The sequence below is a fragment of the Thermobia domestica genome, chromosome 11, assembly GCF_964235325.1.
Source record: "Thermobia domestica chromosome 11, izTheDome1.hap1.1, whole genome shotgun sequence".
In the NCBI taxonomy this organism is placed as follows: domain Eukaryota; kingdom Metazoa; phylum Arthropoda; class Insecta; order Zygentoma; family Lepismatidae; genus Thermobia; species Thermobia domestica.
This window is the reverse complement of record NC_137464.1, coordinates 253769961-253792201: the sequence shown is the minus strand read 5'-3', so window position 1 is coordinate 253792201 and position 22241 is coordinate 253769961. Positions and strand designations below refer to the sequence as shown.

General features: G+C 37.5%; 1 protein-coding gene across 3 annotated transcripts in view; it reads left to right on the top strand.

The window, feature by feature from the left end:
- The window catches only part of LOC145664939 (uncharacterized), a 49883-nt gene that overhangs the window by 18298 nt on the left and 9344 nt on the right, over positions 1-22241 (top strand). For all 3 annotated transcript variants that reach the window (XR_014127538.1, XM_081732056.1, XM_081732055.1), the window contains exon 2: positions 14868-15669. Coding sequence is in view for 2 of the 3 variants with exons in the window: in XM_081732056.1 (XP_081588182.1) it covers positions 14868-15669 (802 nt within the window). In the remaining variant the exon portion in view is untranslated. The remainder of the gene's footprint in view (positions 1-14867; positions 15670-22241) is intronic.

The following is a 22241-nucleotide window of genomic DNA, read 5'->3' as shown; positions in this document are numbered from 1 at the left end:
GCAATGAAGATAACTATCTTAAAGGGTTCAACCTTTACTGCATATTTCGAAGGACTGTCCAGTAGGGCATCTATTTCTTACTGTAAGAAACATTGATAGATTATTTCATATATATACAATTTCATATTTTCAGTAACATTTGAAGTTTAACTTATTAAAGTTTGAAAGTTCAAACACCAAGTCTTCGATTTTTATCTACAGGTTGATCCAAAAGTGCCGTCACCTCTACAAATTAGTACAAGTTGCAGATCTTATCATGTAGGTCAGTGGTTCTCAACATATTTTGACTGAGGACACACTGTAATAAACACCCACGACCCTCACGATACAGATGTTTTATTTAATAATAATAATAATAATATAAATTTTCATAGTGTAAATGCTATAGTGTAAGCCTATTAGTTTCTATAAAGTAGTGCTGGGCCTCCTACAAGTAAAGTTTACACTTACTAGAGATGATTCCATATCGGAACCAAGTACCTGGGAAAAACCTATATATCGTCTGAAAGCTCTTGCCATGAGAAGCACGAAACCGTTTTCAAATCACGGGCAAACCCACAATCTAACCCTATAAGGTGTCAGTTTGTTAGGGTTTGTGACCCTATGTATGGCATATTCGACAAAAGTAAAAATGAATGTTACGATACATTACGCGGAATCGTCTGAGCCAATCGTGTTCCTTTTTGGGTCATTGTTAGAACATGATCCGGGAAAGAGTTTGATAATATCACTTAGCACCGCGACGTACCCATTTGGTCAGTGTTGCCAACGAATTGTTTGTGTAAGACCGGATGTATATCCATGAAACGTGGCATAAACATCATTCGTCACTAGAGAAAATATATTATGGACGTATTCCTCTCCCAAGGACCCCGGTTTGTCAGTGTTGCCAACTAAGTGTAAGTAATTGTAAAGCAGGTTCCATACGATGAAACGTTTGTTCACTATGCTTGACAGAAACATCAAACGACACTATAGCAAAAAGTCGTTGAGCGTGAAACTATAGCAAAAAGTCGTTGAGCGTGACTGTCTCCCAACCATTCTAGATTGTCAGTGTTGCCAATAAGCGTAAACATCATAATACTGAAAATGACGTGCGTGCCATTGAACGAATATATATCAAATGTGACAGATGCAGCATTGGATAGTGGAAAACAGTGTGAGTGTCCCTCTCTCCCAATCACCCCAATGTGGAAGTATTGCCAACCAATGTAAATAGTCAAGATTTTTGCATGAAGTCTACAGCATTGGAGGACGTAATTAAACAGTAACCCATACTAGGTTTGTAGTATGTTAGTGTGAACCCACAAGCACATGTCAGTTATGTCCGCCAATGAGGTAGACTTCATGCGAAAATCTTGAATATTCGCATTGGTTGGCAATACTCCTACACTGGGGTGCTTGGGAGACTGGGGCATTCACACTGTTTCCCATTGTCCAATGCTGCTCTGTAACATTTGTTATACATTCGTTCAATGGCACTCACGCCATTTTTAACATTGTGATGTTAACACATTGGCAACACTGTCAATCTAGAATGGTTGGGAGACGGTCACGCTCAGCGACTTTTTGCTATAGTGTCGTTTGATGTTTCTACCAAGCATAGTGAACAAACGTTTCATGGTATGGAACCTGTTTTACAACTACTCATTTTTACACTTGGTTGGCAACACTGACAAAACGGGGTCCTTGAGAGAGAAATACGTCCATAATATATTTTCTCTAGTGACGAATGATCTTTATGCCACGTTTCATGGATATACATCCGGTCTTACACAAACCATCTGTCATGTTGTATTTACAATTCGTTGGCAACACTGACCAAATGGGTACGTCGCGGTGCTAAGTAATATTATCAAACCCTTTCCCGGATCACGTTCTAACAATGAGTCAAAACGGAACACGATGGGCTCAGACGATTCCGCGTAATGCATCGTAATATTCATTTTTACTTTTGTCGAATATGCCATACATAGGTCACAAACACTAACAAACTGACCCTTTATAGGGTCAGATTATGGGTTTGCCCGTAATTTAAAAACGGTTTCGTGCTTCTCATGGCAAGAGCTTTCAGACGATATATAGGTTTTTCCCAGGTACTTGGTCCCGGTATGGAATCATCCCTAGTTAGGCCAATACATGTAATTCTAATGTAGGCCAAAACATCTAATTCTGGTCATGGGGCGCCCGTGCAATTAACCATTGGGTTTATGCATTAAGATGGCCCTGATTGGCATTACTCAGTATTCATTGGATAATGTTTATTCAGTGTCGTGAGAACATGTAGGGGATCTATTTGAATCAGCGTCGGATTTCCGACTAGGCAAACTGCCTACGGTCGCAGAACTCAGATGGACTGCAATAAGAAACTGTCAAAGAAATGAAACCTTTGTTATATCTACATAGTAATATTCGTGGAAAGCTATCATACACATCATATGAGGGACGTTCCAGAAGTAAGTTTCGTCATTTGTTTTGAACGAAAAGATGGTACACCAGGTGTAACAAACAATCGCCATAAGAAACCGTTGCCAGATCAATGACGAAAGAAGCGTCAGTCGAGGTGGAATGACGCATGCGCAGAGCGACGAAGATAGATTAGCAGCAGGCCGGCGTGCCCGAGGGTTATTCGAGTACAAATCACGATGGCAGACGGATGTGTGCTGACAACGTGGTTGTTAATGGAAGTTCATGTTGTTATCCGGTATGAATGGGTATGTAGGACTAGTGTGTACCTGTGTGAAGTTGGCCCGCAAAATCGAGATAAAATATAAAACTCTATGTAGAACGATTGTCCATCGTTTGCCCATGTTTGCCCACAAATAGAACCTAAGTTATACGTAAAAAACAATTTTAGGGCCAACTTCACACTGGCACAACAAAGTGTGAAAATAAAATATTGCAACATGCAAATCGATTGCCCATGTTTGCCCAACAAAAATTTTTGTTTGCCACAAACAAACAAAAAGTTATAAACAAAAACTTTTTTACGCCTAATAAACTTTACACGCAAAATAAAAGATTTGTAAATATTTATATTCTTTTTACATAAAGTATTAATTGCTCATATTTCTCTATCAAAACCAACCATTTGCGCTACATAAACGGAAAATTATGGAACGGACTATGCATCCAATAGTAACAATGACACAATCATATTACTGCATTTGTAATATTGCGGAATCTAACATTTTTCTATATGTGTAAATACAAGAACTATCATTAAACAAACAAAAACATTTGCTGGGTAAACAAAATCATTTGCTTGACAAACTAAGGCAATCGTTGGGCAAGTCAAACAAGGGCAAACATAGGGCAGTCAATATTTGTGATTAGAAACATAGCCCGCTTAAATTATCACATGTCTCAAAAACGTACGAAATTAGGTTCCAGCTTCTTTTCTATCGTTGGGCAAACACAAACTAATGCTGGGCAAACAAAATCAAGTGCTGGGCAAACAAGGTCAAACATATGGCAATCAATATTTGTGATTAGAAACACAGCTTGCTTAAATTTTCACATGTAGTCTCGAAAACGTACGATTTAAGGCTTTTCTATCGCAGGGAAACTAAAAACTAATGCTGGGCAAACGAAATCAAGTGCTGGGCAAACATATGGCAATCAATATTTGTGATTAGAAACAAAGCTCGCTTAAATCTCAAAAAAGTACAAAATTAGGTTCCAGCTTCTTTTCTATCGTTGGGCAAACCAAAACTAATGCTGGGCAAAAAAAAATCAAGTGCTGGCAAACAAGGGCAAACATATGGCAATCAATATTTGTGATTAGAAACATAGCTCGCTTAAATTTTCACATGTAGTCTCGAAAACGTACGACTTAAGGCTTTTCTATCCCAACGATAGAAAAGAAGCTGGAACCTAATTTCGTACGTTTTTGAGACTTAAGCGTCTATGTTTCTAATCACAAATATTGATTGCCCTATGTTTGCCCTTGTTTGCCCTGCGATAGAAAAGCCTTAAATCGTAAGTTTTCGAGACTACATGTGATAATTTAAGCGGGCTATGTTTCTAATCACAAATATTGACTGCCCTATGTTTGCCCTTGTTTGACTTGCCCAACGATTGCCTTAGTTTGTCAAGCAAATGATTTTGTTTACCCAGCAAATGTTTTTGTTTGTTTAATGATAGTTCTTGTATTTACACATATAGAAAAAAGTTAGATTCCGCAATATTACAATTTGCATTATTACAAATGCAGTAATATGATTGTGTCATTGTTACTATTGGATGCATAGTCCGTTCCATAATTTTCCGTTTATGTAGCGCAAATGGTTGGTTTTGATAGAGAAATATGAGCAATTAATATTTTATGTAAAAAGAATATAAATATTTACAAATCTTATTTTGCTTGTAAAGTTTATTAGGCGTAAAAAAGTTTTTGTTTATAATTTTTTGTTTGTTTATGGCAAACAAAAAATTTTGTTGGGCAAAATGGGCAAACGATGGGCAATCGATTTGCATGTTGGAATATTTTATTTTCACACTTTGTTGTGCCAGTGTGAAGTTGGCCCTAAAATTGTTTTTTACGTATAACTTAGGTTCTATTTGTGGGCAAACAAAACTTTTGGGTGGGCAAACATGGGCAAACGATGGACAATCGTTCTACATAGAGTTTTATATTTTATCTCGATTTTGCGGGCCAACTTCCAACACCTCTAGTGTGTCCGTGATCCACGAACACTTACAAACCGTGTATGATGAAGAAGTCATGTCTCGTCAAGTGGTTAGTCGCTGTTGTTGTTTGTTCAGTGAAGGAAGGCTGAAGGTGAAGTGGGTGTCCCTCCATATTCACGAATGAAAACAACATTGCTAGATTATAGGACATGGCGTTAGCGGACAGTCGTAGAACGGTGTCAGGCGTAATGTCCACACTGAGCATTGGTCGTGCTTAGGTTCATCACATGCTCCATAATGTGTTGAGTTACCGAAAAGTGTCTGCAAGATGAGTGTCGAGAAACCTGACCCTGGATCACAAGAGTGCAAGAATGGGAATCAGCCTCGATCATTTGATGCGGTACGCGCGAGGAGGAAATGAGTTTCTTTCAGAATCATCACAGGAGATGAGACATGGTTGCACCATTTTACCCCAGAAACCAAGGGCGCTTCAATGACGTGGAAGCATCTCAGTTCACCAGCGAGGAAAGAATTCAAAGAGCCACCATCCGCATGAAAGGTTATGGCGATAGTGTTCTGAGACGCGAAAGGTGTGCTTCTTGATTTTCTCCATGAAGGGACCATCAATGCGGCACGCTACTGCGATACCCTCACCAAACTCAGGTCCACAATTTGACGAAAGAGAAGTCACTCTGCACTTAAAGCCGCACTCTCAGAACGTCACTTCCAAAACAATGCTGAGGTGGAGCACCATGTGCTACAATTCCTTACATCACAGGCCACTGAGTTTTACCAGAGGGGTTTCTTCAAACTGATTGCACGCTACAACAAATGTCTCAATGTCGGTGGTGACTACGTCGAAAAATAGTGCAAGGTGTATACTTCATTATGCTATGGTGTATTTGTGTTTGCAATAAGGTTTCCGTGTGAAAACAATTACGAACCTTACTTTTCGAACGTCCCTCGTATATATCCGATCCCTTTCCCTTTCAGAATTGCCAATGTCTCCAGGAAACATCGAATGCCACTCTCCTCCACACCCGAATGGAAGGAACACTTCGCCAAGTGGAGTTTCTGTTGTGCAAATAATGTGTAAATTTCTTGAGGTTCTCTAGTTTCCTCCCACTTTCTCATTTCACTATTATTATACATTTTATTGTCATCGGTGTATAATCATGAGATGTTAAGCTAAAAAGAAAATAAAGTTCAACATGCGATGAAATTCACACACAAAAAATTACGGTATCCACCTTACTTGGATCAGTTTGTCTAGCATTTTAAATCAAGCATTAATTAAGACGGTGCCTCAGTTCAAGAACTGTATAACGATAGCGTTATATAACTACTTTTATTTTCTAAATAACACTTACAAACGAATATGTTTACTTTACATTTAGGAATAACTTGACCTATAAGCAGTAGCCCTGTTCCTGTATAGGGTGCCTGCAATGTGTGGGAGGGGGCCATGGGCGGAACTGAGGGCATTGCTCCCCAACTTTTTGACAGAAAATAAAAAATGCCACCTATAACATTCATATTAACTGTACACTCGCCTAGGAAGTATTCCACAGGTCCAAGACTGACCAAGAGGTCTGCCTTCCCAGCAAACAATTCCGAACTCCGCCAATGGTGGAAGCTCAGATTGACATTCATGACTGCAAGTCAAATTCAAATATTTTTAACAAAATGAGCGTATTGTGAGCAAGGCTGTCCTAACATCAAACCTTCGTCAGTAAGAGAAGAAAAAGTAGGAAAAATCAAGTGCAGTGTCAGAGGTCGGCAGAAATTTACAAAAACCCAGGTGCCCAGTTGCCCTCCAGGGCTGCTCTTCATGGAGGCCCAAGACCCAACTTTAAAATTTTAAACGGAAATATGGTAAGTGATACCTCGTTTAGTAGATCTTTAAAAACTAAAACGCGTTGTGGCAAAAGATTTTTCATATTGGTCACTGTATTCAAAATGGCCGTCAAAACATGGCGCCTGTATCACATAAAACGTCCAATACTCTAATATGGAAAGGGTTGAACATAACTGCACCGAACAAAAACTCAAATAGAAAATGTTATGGGGCACATCGATTGGTATTGTCGCCGTGGCTCCCAGGGCCACCCTTCAAGGACGCACGCATTACGTTAAATTATTAGGGGTGGGCAAAATGTTTCCAAGTTCCAAAAATGTGTTATTAAAACCTTTGCTTCTCATTTCTGTTTCTTTTTTTTTTTCCTATCCAATCACACTGCAATACAAATGAGTGTTAAACATGAATTTCACCATATTTTTATTAACCTCATTTTTATTCATTACAGTACCAATCACTTGTACACGTGTTTCAGACAAACCATATCTATTGCAAGTAAAGATGGGATTCTCATTAGAGATTTCACCATTCATTCCCACTTTTATCCAGTGTAAAGCAGGATTGAAGCCCTTTTTATCCAGTGTATACCTGAGCGTCAAGGGAGAGGGGCTATGGTGACCGATATATAAAAAAAATCTTTTGCCACAACGCTTTTTGGTTTTTAAAGATCTATCGAAAGAGGTATCACTCGCCCCATGTTTCCATTTAAAATTTTAAAGTTGGGTCCCGGCACCTCCTATAGCCAGGAGCGTCATTTCAGATTTTGCTTGGGGGGGGGGCAAGATCCCTTGATATAAGTAAAATTTCTCGTTTTTCACTGACTTACTACTATTCTATTGATAAAATCTATATACATCTCAAACTCAGGGGGGGGGGAAATGCCCCTCCCTGCCCCCCTAAATGACCCCCCTGCCTATAGCCCTCCTTGGATCCGCGCCTATATATATATATATATATATATATATATATATATATATATATATATATATATATATATATATATATATAAAGGGGGCACTGTGACTCAGTGGTAGAGCGCTTATCCTGTCCGTGTGTGTTTTCAGCATACTCACGCTTCCCTCCACTTTTCATTCCACCAATTCTTCAATCAATCACATGCCTTTAATCATCGTCTCCTTTAGCTAAAAGGGGACGTTAAGTTCAAAGATTTAATTTCACCATTTATTTAGGCATTTGTGCCGTATCGCCGGACCACTTTGAAAACTGAAAAAAAAAAAGCACAAAAGTGTATTGCATTCGGTTATATTTTGTTGGATTACATTAAGTTACGCTAGATTACGTTATATTAGGCATGCAGTATTACCTTAATACGGATCCATAGTATAAGTATTAGTAGTAGTAGAAGCAGGAGTAAGAGTAGTAATAGTAGTAGTAGGAACGGGTTAGAAGCCCGGCAGGGTTGGTTGGGTTCTATTCCTGACATGAAATGGGCAAATTAAAGACTTGCAAATTTTTTTCTGTACATTTTACAGTGGTGCCTACCCCACTCATGTCCATGACGTATCCCCCCCAATTGTCTATCCGTAGGTGTTCTTCCATAAAAAAATCTTTTCGATTAATTTTTACACCCCGTCAAACATATTTATATACATTTTTAACCCCCCAAATATTTCAATGACGCAGTTTGCGTCATAGCCCCCCTTTGTGGGCACCCCTGCATTTTACAATTTCTGGATCTGTATAAAACAAGTGTACCTCTCCGCAAAATAGTCCATCCGCCTCCACATACAGTGTCGCTAACAACAATCAACAAATACAACCTCTTTCTTAACTTTTACTATTCCCTTTACTTCCCTTGTACTCATTCTTTCTCACAAATTTAAATAAATTCTCCAATTCACCGAGTAAATTTCCTAAAATTGGTGCGGGGATACGGCACTTAACCCTTTATTTTTTACTTAACCAGCGAAAATGGAAATTACTGAGAATCGCTAAGTTATCAAGAAAGAAAATATGCCATTACAATTTTTTTAGTTAACGAATTTCAATGACAATTGCACAAGTTTTTAAATTTTGTCACTGCCCTGTAACAGTGACATCTGTGACCCGCACCCATGACCTTGAGATTTTATCGAGGTCAGAGCAAACGTCACTACTAGTAGTGATAAGTTCAAAAATTTCGAAAAGGATAGTTCTGCAACAGCCAGCTAGGGCAGCTTACGGCGTTTGCACGGAATCTGCTTCTCATTTGTTCGTTTGTCTTCTGCTGATAACGTGCAGTGGCAGTGTTTCTCACTGGTGGATTGTGATTTCTTGTGCGGAGTTTAATATTTTTTATTCGTGAAAATGGCTGAGAAATACGAGAGTAGTGAATATTGTAGTTATCGTTCCGTATTTTCATCACGGTACGCGTCGGAAGAAATGAAGTACAACTTTAGTGAAATGAAGAAATTTTCTACTTGGCGCAAACTGTGGTTATTCTTGGCGAGGGCTCAGAAGGTGAGTACTGGATTCGCTCATTTACGCGCGAAATTTTGGATACACTGATTCAAAGTTTTGCATTTTTTCGTCTTTTGTCATAACAAAATAGTATCATAGGTTGCATGACGTAACGTTCATTTAATTTTTGAATACGTTGTTTACTGGAAATGATAATACATCGCAACAGTCACACCTACACCAAATTTTGACGGTTGTTCTATGTGCTCTTCATTGAAATCGAAATATCCATGTTTTCCAATTTCCCCAGCTGTTTAATTATTATTTATTCGATTGATTGACATGCTTCTGTATTATTTAATACAATACGACAGTATCAGAATTAAATCATATTGAATTGTAAATACATTTCTTTTTAAGTAGATTCATTATTATTTCTAAACATTACACCGATTTAAGTGTATAAGACAGTTAAAAGCATTATGCATGTATCTATTAAAAGAGTAAAGCTTTTTGTATACCAGTACTTAGTGCAAGGATGAAATGTTAAATGAAATTGTAATAATTTTGAGAAGAATATTTGTTTGAGATGAATTCCTGTGTTAAACAAGCTGTGAGACACTCATGTAACAATGTGAAGTTTCGTACAGATTAACACAAACACATTTATATAATAGGCCTACGCCTAATTAATTTCACATTTCATCTTGGAAATAAGGGCTTGAGTTTAGAGTTGACCCTCCAATTTCAAACCTACAAAAAAGCAGTAAAAACATTAAAACGTGCAGTTTTATTACACAGATCCATAATATAAGTAGGAGTAGGAATAGGGCTAGTAGTAGTAGTAGTAGTAACGGGTTAGAAGCCCCGCAGCCCGCAGGGGTTCGTTGGGTTCTGTTGACATAAAATGGGCATGCTGCTGAATCATGAAATCTTCTGCGTCTTGCAAATAGTACCTACTTCCCCACATCTTTCCTCGTATTAAACATAACTTTACTAGCAAACTTACACATTTAAACATCACATAAGAACTCCAAATCATAATTTCTTACCTCATTTCTCCTGTAAATTTTCCTAATTTTTATAAAATACGGAGGGGCAACTCTAAACTTAACCTGAAATAACCAGCGGCTAGGCCCAATTGGGCAAACCCTGGTAAGTATTAACCTGACCTAAAGTGCAAAAAGAACGCGCCAATAGGTACTGGGCGGACACTACACGTTACTTTTATGGACCTTTGAATTGCAATTGAATTGTGTTGAAGGTTTTCTAAAGTTGTTTCTGTGTTCACGGATGATATACATGTTCGCCGCTTGTACTTACAGTTCCCTAAACACCTTCCTTTGTGAATTAACAGCTTTAACCTGCAAATATTAAAACATAGTCACTGTCAACGTGTATTTATTATTTCTTTGGTGAAATCCTCGAATCCAATTTCTTTAAATATGCTTGTTTTATTCGATACTCCGTTTTTATTACCACTATGATAACACATGTAGTAAATTCTGGTGTTCTCGTAGTATCTCCCCCAAATCCATCGACTGCTCTGGAGCCGGTACTGTGACTTACAGTGAGGCGTTCTAAACGACATCGTTTATGCGTATACGCACCGTCTTTGACGCGCCTGTTTCCTGCAGATGCACCCCTTCGGACCCCTTCCTGCAGATGCTCGGAAGCTCCTGCTGTGCTCCTACCCTGACTCGGTGGCTCGTGTTTTAAGCTCTGTAAATTTTATGCCGGAATACTCGTGACTACACCACAGTTACGTGTAACGGACCAAATCACTACCAAGTGATTTGAGGGAGAAACTAAATAAACTTTTTTTTTTTTTTTTTAATTACCCAAATCATCTAATATTTTAAATTATTGTACCACTATCTATCTACTTCACACTTCTACTGGTTCTTACGTTAAGAATATGGGAGAAATATAAAGTGTTGAAGCGATCATGAAATTTACATTATTTATGTTGTTTCTGTCTTAGTCAGGGTTTGAAAAAACTCATTCCATCTATGTCTATGTGTCCTTTTTTGGGTTTAATCGTATTTTTTTCGGATTCTCGTAAGGTAAAATGCTAAAATATTATTTGTCATTTACAGAATTTTCAAGGATTCTGTTTATTTGTAAGTAAAGACTTTTTCAAGATTTTTTTCATTTATCTATTCTGGTGGTTGAATTGCGTGCTTCAGTGGTGTTTGTTTATTAAATGAAATTTGGCGTCCCTGTTGACCATTGAGGCTAAATGAGACATGCAGCTATATAGTTTAAAATGCAATCCAAACTATCGTAATGTCTTCAAATTTTAATTCGCTTCCACTGGGAATCGAACCTTGGATTGCCTGCATCAATATCTCGCTAGATAATGAGGACTGTTTCAGCGTTTGAGTATGTAGAGAAATCAATATATTGGCTTGTAAATTGGAATAAACAAATGAATAAAATTAAATTTATCCCCATTTCGTCGGCCTGCGACAAACTCAGTATACTTACCTTCGCGTTGCTTCCAAACTTGTTCAGAAATGATAGAAACGGTCAAACTGTTCTCTTTTGATGATATATTTAAAACTCGTCTGTTGGCCAACATTGGTTTCACAGAATAATATATATATATGTGGTAGAATGGACAGCAATGAAAATGTACATTTAAAAAGTGCCTGCAAATTAATAGATCAAACAGATATAGGCTATATCTAAAAGAAGTCCTGATTGATTGATCAATGCATAGGCCAAACTGCTTTGCTTAGAGACTTGACATGTGAACAATACGTAGGTTTTGTGACGTAGGGAAGGATTTCTCTTTTTTTTTTCTTTTCTTTCTTTTTAAATCAACTAGAAGGAGGTAAATCAGTTTCTAGTTTTTATAAGATGTCCATATCTTGGACTTTCTCAAGGTTAGAGATGTATAATATCCTATTTAAATTTTTCATTTAAAATAATTAAACACGTGTTGCGGTGTTTTCTCAGACTTAACCTGAAGGGAAGAGAAAGAGGTAGAGTTTTTGACTAAAATTCCAATATATCTTCAAATTTCGTGCGAGAGTTGAACTTGAGACGAATTCCAGATGAAAGGCGCAGAAGGACGAACGGAAAAATAATGCTGACACCAGTAAAACGTGGAGGATGTATTTTAGTTCTTTCGTTAATTCTGTTTCTAATGAAGAAGGGCTTATAGCAAGTAGAAAAAAAATCTATAAAACATGAAAAGGAGGATAACCTTATCCATTTAGACTTTAACATTAGGTGATACAGTAACAAGTTTGTCAGTAATGTTTGTGTATCCACTATAGATCCACACATCCATGAGTCACTAAATAAAATATGGAAAAACATTTTTCTACATACTGTAAGGCTCTCTTCGTTAGAAACATGTTTAACAAAACAGATCGATTCTTTGTTGAGGATCGGCAGTCTGAGTGGATATCCTGTATCCGCTTAATTAACACTTTCGCTGCAGCTTCCTGTCAGTTTAGTTCATGTATAACATGAAAAAATGTAGATATGCAAAATACATGGCAAATAAATCCTTAAATTTCTATGTTAAGATGATGAAAATATTTATTGGTGTTGCTGAGTGGAATTGCCACATCATTGCTGAGCTGAATTCGGGCTTCATCCATTTATATTAATAAGTTACCCCAAGTTCTGCTTGGGCTTCGTCCGTTTGCATTGATAAGTTACACGAGTCCTGCTTGGAGATTCGTCCGTTTGCATTAATAACTTGTTCTGAGTCCTACTTGGACTTAGTTATCAAAAACATTAAATTGGTACGCTCAGGTATAAAGAAATCTATGCTTCGACAGACCTGAAACCTGGGCTTGGCTACCTATACATGTATTCCCCAAATTGATACCTCCATTGAATATATATATATATATATATATATATATATATATATATTTTACGGTATGGTTTACTTCTCCCTCCTCTGAGGGGGGGGGACTTTAGACCGAAATATTACCCAATTTAATAGCCATTACACGGATCCCAATGAAAAGTCAGGAGTCTATAAGATAAAATGCACCTGTCAGACGTTATATAGGTGTGACGAAAATAAATTTAACAGTACACGCCAAAGGACATCTGGAGATGCTAAAACAAAATACCTGATCCGGTTTTAGGTCTTTCAAAACATTTAAAAGATACTAAAAACAATATTGCGGACTCAAGAATTTTATTTAAAGCCAAAATTGAAACAGAAAGATACTTTTTGAAGAAAGAAAAAAGAGAAAAAGTTGGTAACATTTTCTCGTACAAATTAATGCACGATTGGACCCGCCATTTGAAAGGTACCACCGCCACTTAACGAGTACCAGCAGCAATCGGTACAACAAGGTGAATCTTCACTGCTCTTCACCGGTGTATACATTTTTGTATATTTCCTTGATGTTTTTGTCTCCTATTTTATCGCCCTTGAGTAAGGCTGTAGGCAACAGTCGAAAGCTTGGAAGTGAAAGATATTTTCAGGAATCAGAATTTGAAGTGAGATAATTAAAGAATAGCATGAGTGTTTTATAGCTAATTTACATGGAAGTTTAGACTAAAAAAATTAACATATCATTATTCTTTTAAGATGTTTCTTTATGGTAAAATAATTACAATGAATATTGTATTGTATTGTATGTTTTATAGGTTTTTGTATTTTGATAATTGTTCTTAAGAATAATGGTTGTAGCAAAGTGGTAATGTTTAATGTCTGTTTGGCTTCATTTACAGTTGTTGTATTCATATTGTTATTGTTAAGAAAATTCACAAGATATTAGAGTGAGTAATATTATGTCTAGACCTTCTATGTAACATATTCTGGGAGTCCTATATACGTATTAATTCGTATTTATATGTATTTGTAGGTGTATAGTAGCTGTCTTTACGTATGTTGGTCAATATTGTGTTCTTACCTGCTATCATAACAGTCTTGTTCAAAAGAATTTGACTACGTTCTGTCTTTGAAAAGCCATTTAATCTTGTCTAAACTTTTTCAGCAATCTGTGTCACCTTCGTCAGTAGCTTTAGGAAGCTCACATGATAGTCTTCTCATTTTTCAGTGTTATTTTACATTTATTTGGTGTGCATAGTTGAAAAATGATATGTAAACTCTTGCTAATGTAACTCTTTTGTATTCAAACAATTCTTCCTTTCAGCGATCTACTGAGTCTCCAAATACTTTGCACTATAACTGTATGGAATGTAGAACTAATTTTATAGAGTTATATAGCCATTGAAAGAAACTTGTAAAGTTACTGTTATTGACTAGAAACCTTTAAGATTACGTGCGTTTTAAACTTACTGTTCAATTACTTGAAGCTGTAAGAGCTACTTAGTTATGACTTATACATTGGCCTATTTTTGTAAATTTCCGCTGATCTTTGACATTACAGGAAACTTGAATTCGATTTTGTTTCTAATTTCCTTAATACACACGAACCTTTTAATACCTTTGATCTACACTAGCATCAAACACCTACATCTTTTTTACACATCATATAAATATGCGTCAAATCTTATCGTTAAATAATAATAATAATAAATGCAAATCTTGTTTGACCGATTGAGATCTTCCTTCAAATCAAAATGATCTTTAATAGAAAACTGTGTGCCTAGGTTTTTTTTATTTTTTATTTTTTTAAACAAGGCTGTACCCTTGAAGTACTTTGCTAATAGTGTAATGCATGTTATTAAGTTATAATGCATTTTTTAAAAAAGTACTTACCCCTAAAGTAATCAAAATTATCTAATTGTGAACGTTTCACCAAAAAAGTTATTGTCTTTCTTAGCACACAACCTTTCAGAACGTAGTTTCACACACACCGTTAGTTTTCTGGAAGGATATAAGGTGAGGAAGGCATTAACTTTTTGCCGAAATATACAATTAAATCATTTTGGGTAATGAATATTGAATGTGCATCTTATTAGATTAAGTAGCTATTTATCAAGTAATTAAGACAAAACTTGAAACGTTTAAATTTTCAATTTATCCAAGGCCTCGTCACAAAGCAGTTTGTCTTCTGGACGCAGAACACCTCAGTTACCTATTTCTGTGGAATCATCTTTGGTTAATCGGATGATACAGACAAGTATTGCCACTCAGTGTCCTGATCGTAGCATCTTTCTGTCAGATCGCAAATCGTTGGCATCAGGAATTCCAAATGGTGGTTTCACGTGTGTGAATAATCTACCACAACAAAATATCCTGAATGGTAGACTCTCATGTGTTACTAATGGCCACCAGCAGGAATCTCAAATTGCTGGAACACGCTTCAAGAACAGTCGTCACTCTTCAGGAGTTCCCAATAATAGATACCTTTTAATTACCAATAATCATTCTGAAGATGTTTCAAACCAGAGATTGCCATACCCAACCAGTTTGCCGATTAATATTCCAAACGGCAATGGAAAGTTATCTTACTTTAACCATTACCCGTATGAGCTGCTGAATGGTAGTATGACCAATCTGAATAATAATAATATTAATAGTAACAACGGGCAGAATGAACATTATCATCAGAATGGATCATTGACATCATCTGGAAGTAATTTTCAACATCATATTGTTATGAATGGTAGTGGCAATCTATTGGGAAACGATCTTCTTCAGAACCAAGATATAGCAGACAATACGTTGGCGCTTATCGCCGCGTCACCTGCTTTTGCTATGACGCCGGGAAATCTAGGAAATTTGGCTCGATCCCCGTCAGTGATAACGCTATGGCCGACGCAAAGGATTCCCACGCCAGTCCATGCTCAGGACATTGAAATGCGCATGGCAGGACTTACTAACAAAGGTAAGTTCCATTTTTTTTTTTTTTTTTTAATTTTTCCTTTTAGTAATAAGTTAAAAGTTACATACATTAGCATTTTTATTTGATGATGATAGTACAATAATAAAATAATGCCCTGGAATTCTATTTTTCTCTGGAAATTAGACTTAATGAACGAAATAACACATATTTAGATCATTGGACAGTCTTATTCGAGAAGGTTCACTTTTATAAAACTGTGGAATACTTCTGTAGTATACATAATCTGATCCATAAATTCTAGGAAAGCAATAGAATAAATACATAATAATAATAAAAGGATTTTTTCTTCCATGTGTTTGTTGTACGTAGTGAGGATGAAATTTATACTTATGCGAATAAATTAGTACGAAGGTAAGTCAAAAATTATCCCCAATTTTGACAACTTTTCTTCCATTGTTCATACTGAGCCCTGTCCTCGTTTATTATATTGTTATGCTGTTGTGATTATGCTATGAAAGTTTGATTCTAATTCCCCCATTTGTCTTCCTTTTGTTGCAGGTAGATTATGGCCGCTCCATTATAAGTTTGCACCAAAGAGAAACAACGAGTAGTGATCCGGTTTTTGAGGTCGGAAAGTGTGTCAGGAATCAAGGACTAATTTCCAGATGATGTGTCACTTCATCAGTAGTCACTCGTCTGTCTAACAGAAGGATGTTACGTGCACGCACAATGTTATCATTTGCGGCCATAGATGATCGTCCGACTCCTTCCTTGTGCGACCATTTTTGAATCTATTCATAGACACCGCGTTGCGGCAAGACACTGTTTCCGTATTGTGCCGAAAGTCTAATGGATTGCGGTCCCTGATACACCTTTCGACCACAAAAACCGGATCACTGCTCGTTGTTCCTCTTTGGTGCAAATTTCTAATAGAGCGGCCATGATTAATCTGCAAAAAATGGAAGACAAATGGAGGAATTAGGATCAAACTTTCATAGCATGACCACAATAGCGTAACAATAAAAAATAAACGAGGACAGGGGTCAGTTTGAACGATGAAAGAAGAGGTATGTCAAAATTCCAAATAATTGCAAACTACTGAATACCCTCGTATGTTCAGTAGTTTGGTTGAAATTCGTTAGCGTTGATCACGAACATAGGGTAAGTTTATTTTGCTTTTGGGAATGAAATGAACAATACAAATTTCAAGAGTGTTCTGTGAACATTATTGTAATCCAGGTGAGCGCTTTTGATATTTAGTACGCCTGGAATAGTTGGAAATAATGAATATCGTACAGCCATTTAACTTATCAGTGCTCATTTGGATCGCATCAGTCTTTACAATACAGTTTTAAAATATTTGTTGTCTATTTCTCTTCTTGAAACCTGTAAAACAATCTTATCGTGTCTTCCTGATCAAGACTGACGAAATATTGAGGAAATTACATTTGCTTCAGACATGACTATCATATTTCACGAAAGTGAAAGACACGTGACAAACATTTATTTAAAGATGTGAATAAGTATAAATGTCCCGTTATTTCTTAAGGGGCTGCATTTTCAAACGTATTTTAAACAACAGACATCAATTTTCATTATATCCATCTGCTGATGTTATTATTACTGGACAAATTATAGCTTTCTCTTTCGTGCGCTGTATTAGTAGGCCAGCGCCTTTCGTGCTACATTCGATTATTACACACCTCCTTTGTAATTGACAAATACAGATGAAAATATTTATTTGAACTTTCTACTTTCCTCGAATTGATAGAAAACTCGGACAAATTCGCTCGGACGTTTATTTTATTCTTGATGTAAAAAGGATGCATGGTGGGACAGCTTCAAGGATGTGGTGAGATGAATGACTAGGATGCATGGTGTGACTGCTTCAAGGATTTGGGGAGGTGAATGGGCCTAGGAAGATTGATAGGTCTGCTTCAAGGATGTGGCGAAGTGAATTACTAGGATGCATGGGGCTGCTTCAAGGATTTGGGGAGGTGAACAACTAGGAAGCATGGTGGAGTTGTTTTAAGGATGTGGGAAAGGGAATGAGTAAAAGTAGGTGACGAGGGACGAATCAGGATAGCTTGTGATGTTACTTGAGACCTGTAGGCTGTTGGAATTCTTGAGAGGCCATTGTGTGCATAATCTTTTACTGACTATCCTTTGTAAACTGTACGTGTTTATTTAAAGAAATAAAAAAAAGTCAATTCTAAACTTTTCGAGACAGACGAATGAACTTTGCAACAAACTAGTGTTGCAACAGTTTTTTTTTTTTTTTTTTTTTAATGTGAGTATAGATTGTACGAAACGCCGTATTTCGTAACACCTTAACTCATATTAACGCTAACCGGTACATTCATCAGTGAGAGGTGTTTAGTATGTAATTCTACTGCACTTCGGCAGATGGAACTAGCAGGAATATGGTAACTAACAGAATTTTAAAACATGAATGGGATAGAGTATATAGATTGTAATGGTAATTGTACGTATACCATGTTCAGAAAATTTGTGAAATGGCAATATTTTCATAGAGAGACACAGACATCCACTTAATATTTATGAAAGATGCATTCATTGAATAATAAATTCGAACGCCATGTGTTTCAATGTTAACCTGTTGTCCACTAGAGCGTGGATGTGGTAATTGAGGAAAGCAGAGATGGATTCACTGGTACTACACATAGTGGAAACAATGATCTTTTTCGAGTTTCCAAATCTCGCATCATATTTTAAATACATAGACAACTTCCTATCCATTTTATTTGCTCATCTAACTTTTTGCCTCCAAATACTATTGTAACTTCATTGTACATCAGTATCTCATTTTACCCACTGTCCCAGCCATTCACAAGGTAATTCGCGGAAGGATGGTGATGTTAGTTTTGTCTCATCTCATGTAGGATATGGAAGCATCTGCCTAAAGAGGTTTGACCATACGTCTTCACCAGCATACTCAACATATCGACCATGATATGCCTTAATGGCACTGTTATAGGGATGAAGGTAGAGCTTAAATACTACAGGTTTAGTGATGGACTCCATGATCATTCGGTTAAAACAGCATGCGATCATTGATTCCCTGCTGTGAAACGTGTGACACCGATCAATATCCACCGTCACATTAGTGTTGAGCATGGGGAAGCATGTGTGGACATTAGCACAATGAGGAGGTGGGTTCGTACAGTGCGCACAGAGAGTCTAGCCACGTCGTATCTACATAATAAGGACTGCATTGGACGGTCAAAGACTGCATCCACTTCAGAGAAAATGGGTCAGGTTGATGCACTGGTCCACGTTGATCTGCGCATTAAACAGAGGGTGGTTGCAGACATTACTGGCATATCACTTCGAACAGTGAATCACATCATACATGAAGAGCTTGGGTACAAAAAAGTGTGTTCAAGGTGGGTTCTGCACAACTTTAGAAAATAAGGAATCCGGAAAAATAAGTATGAGCAAAATTTGGCCCGCTTCAACACCGAAGACGATGACTTTTTCATACGTTTCGTGACTGGGAACGAGTCCTGGGCTCACCACTTCGAGCCCGAGACTAAGCACCAGTCTGTGAAGTACCCATCCTCTTCCCGCCGTAGAAATTTCAAAACACAGCCATCAGTAGGTAAAGTCATGATCATTATCTTTTGCGATAGTGAAAATGTGTGTGTGGTGCTGATTGATTTTTTGAAACGTAAGCTACGTGCAGACACTAAAGAAGTTGCGTGTACGTCAGCTTAGATTTCGTCCTCTCATAATTGTCATCCTTTTACACGACAACGCAAAGCCGCATACAAGCCGGGAAACCACTGCCGCGTTGCAGAAAGTACAATCCAGATGGTTTGCCGCACCCACCCTACAGCCCTGACCTGGCCTCCTGTGATTTTTGGCTATTCCCAAAGCTTAAGTAACACCTGAATGGCCAGCATTTCTCATCCGAAATGGAAATCATGAGAGCAGTGCGTTCTTGTGTCGACAGCATCCGGCCTCATTTTTTACCGACAGTATGCAAGAAGCAGTGCATCATTGGTGCAAGTGAGTCGACGTCGATGGTTGCTGTATTTAAAAGTGAAATATGACTGAAAGGAGAAGGTTCCAGCTTTCGTTTAAAGCTAAAATTATTCACGTACAACTATTAGTAAAAGAAATTAGAGAGTTGGAGACAAAACTTATTGAATAGTCCTCGTATTAAGGTATAGTTGGAGGGGTGATAGTCAAGGAAAGTAGAGATGCGTTCGGTAAGTCGTCAATACTGGAAACTGTTGTGGATTGTGGGCAGATCTTTCTGTTCATTTATTAACACGTAGCTCTCCTATGTTCTTACCGAACCACCTGTTCTGTTGGTTTTGTCTTTCTCCACTAAACTCTGCACCCTGTTACTACTATCACTTGACTCTAGATTCCAACATGATGCTAATGTGGATGGATATTTCGCAGCTACTTCTCTGTTCTTTATTTTTTTCTTTTACTCCTAATCTCTTCCAACCTGATGATGATTTTAGCAAAAGCGCTAATAATGTACCTTTATTTTTTTAATGGGGGAAACTGTGGCTCTGGTACAGTGCTCATCTCTGGTCTCTCTTCAACCCCATTACATTTGAGTTTGTGGTGGATGATATTGTATCCATGGATCCGTTTTCTTCCACATTCTCATTCCTACAATTATTTAATACTCATTCACTTAGTTTAACCAACCATCTTCTTTAGCCTAAAAGGCATAATCGTAGTACGTAAGACTAACATATTTCATTTTCTTTGTTTCCTAGTGTGTTATGTTTTCACCATTTTCTGGTTAGTAATTTACTTTACGTTTCCGTTTCGGGATTCTTTTGTTCATAAGGTTGAGTTGTTCTGTTTCGTGAATATAACATGTTCTATACCGTTCTATTCTATGTACAGTAAGTTAACACAAATCATGTGTTAATTGTCTTCCACTTGTTTCGTAATCGTACTTCTTTCACTCCCAATCTGATGATTTTAGCCATCCGCTGATGTTGCTTTTATTTTATTTATTTATTTATTTATTTATTTATTTTGTGTGTGTGTGTGTGTGTGTGTGTGTGTGTGTGTGTGTGTGTATGTATGTTTGTAATAATGCTTTCACAGTTTTCTAGTGAATAATTCATTTTCTGTTTCCATCTGAACGCAAGATAGTTATGTTTTCGCTAAGTAAAAAATTAGATATTACCGTATCTGTTAGGACATTGACTTTGAAATCGCTATTAGACGTTTCGTGGGCGTCTTCTTTAAATAGTAGAAATATTATACGCTAAAATCCGTTAATTCGGACACTTTTACAGAGAGCGAACTAAGGATTTTCTATTAGCTGGTGAAAATGTGTTTTTTTTTTTTAATCTCATACATTGTCTTGTTTGAATGAAATACTCACCAGAAAATGTGAGCTCCTTCGTGGCTAAGCAGTTAGCGTACGCGCCTGTGACGTGGGAAACCCGGGTTCGATTCCTGGCGGGAGTTCGTGGTTTGAATCCCACGTTAAATTCTAGGTCCACGTCTCCAAATCAAATCAAATCACCATAAAATGTACGTCTGTAGAGGGCTTGCTGATCTTACCTTGAAGGTCCCAGCACATCGATCGCCTTAGAGACAAGCGAATTGTTCTGCCTGTAGATAGTATACTGCATCTACTGTTTACCCATTCGGCTGAGACCTCTAGTTGGCAAAGTTCCAAGGAAAGTCTATCTTAATGAAAGGAGTGGACTGTAAAAGAAAAAGAAAAGGAAGAAAAGCGTTGGGTATTCGGATCGGCGGTAAAGGTATTGTTTGCAGTGTTACCAACCCGGCGCAGTAAATCTCTACCTGATAAGATTTTATAAATAATAATATGAGAATGAAATCAAAGTGGGCCTACAGCACTGAAAGCACGATAACAGATTATTATTGCCCGTAGGGCATGGCTGGGAATCTACGGTGCAAGATAAAAAAAAAAAAAAAAAAAAGATAATCACAATACTCTGCCTTCACTGGTTGACGGTATTGGCTCTATCATAATAAAATAACAAAACGACGCGCGTACACACACACGCTCACGCAAGCATAACCACGAAACAGATAAGAAAAAGAACGAAAAATACACTAAACTGCACACGCGCAAGCGTATGTGTACTGTAAAGAAAGACAATAACTGAAGTTCTCCCGCGGGTTGTTGGCGCGATCAACCGAATGTAGAAGCCTCTAAAACACAATGCTAGGCTGTATTTAAAATGCGCGCGCTCTGTTTACTGCGTGACATTATCTGACCAGAATGTATTGCTGACCTGGGACCAATTTACGTAGGCTGGCAACTATGTTTAAACTTCCAACCTTCTTTCTCTCGCTCCCAGAGGAGAAAACAAACATATGTTGTCCGTACCACCTATTTTTCGTAATGGACTCTTCTACTTCTGTCATGCGCAGAAGTGTCGAGGGACCTAATGTCCGAGGGCAGACAGTACGAGGGCCGCTTTTTTTTTTTTTTTTTCAACCTCTGTTAAGCCACCAGAGGAGAATCTCTGAGATGGCGGGACGCAGATTAGTCAAATCTGTTCGTTGGAGACTGGTGTTCAATCATTGTGAACGTGAAAGTATCGAGTCCAATCGCAGCGCCCACCAAGGTGAGC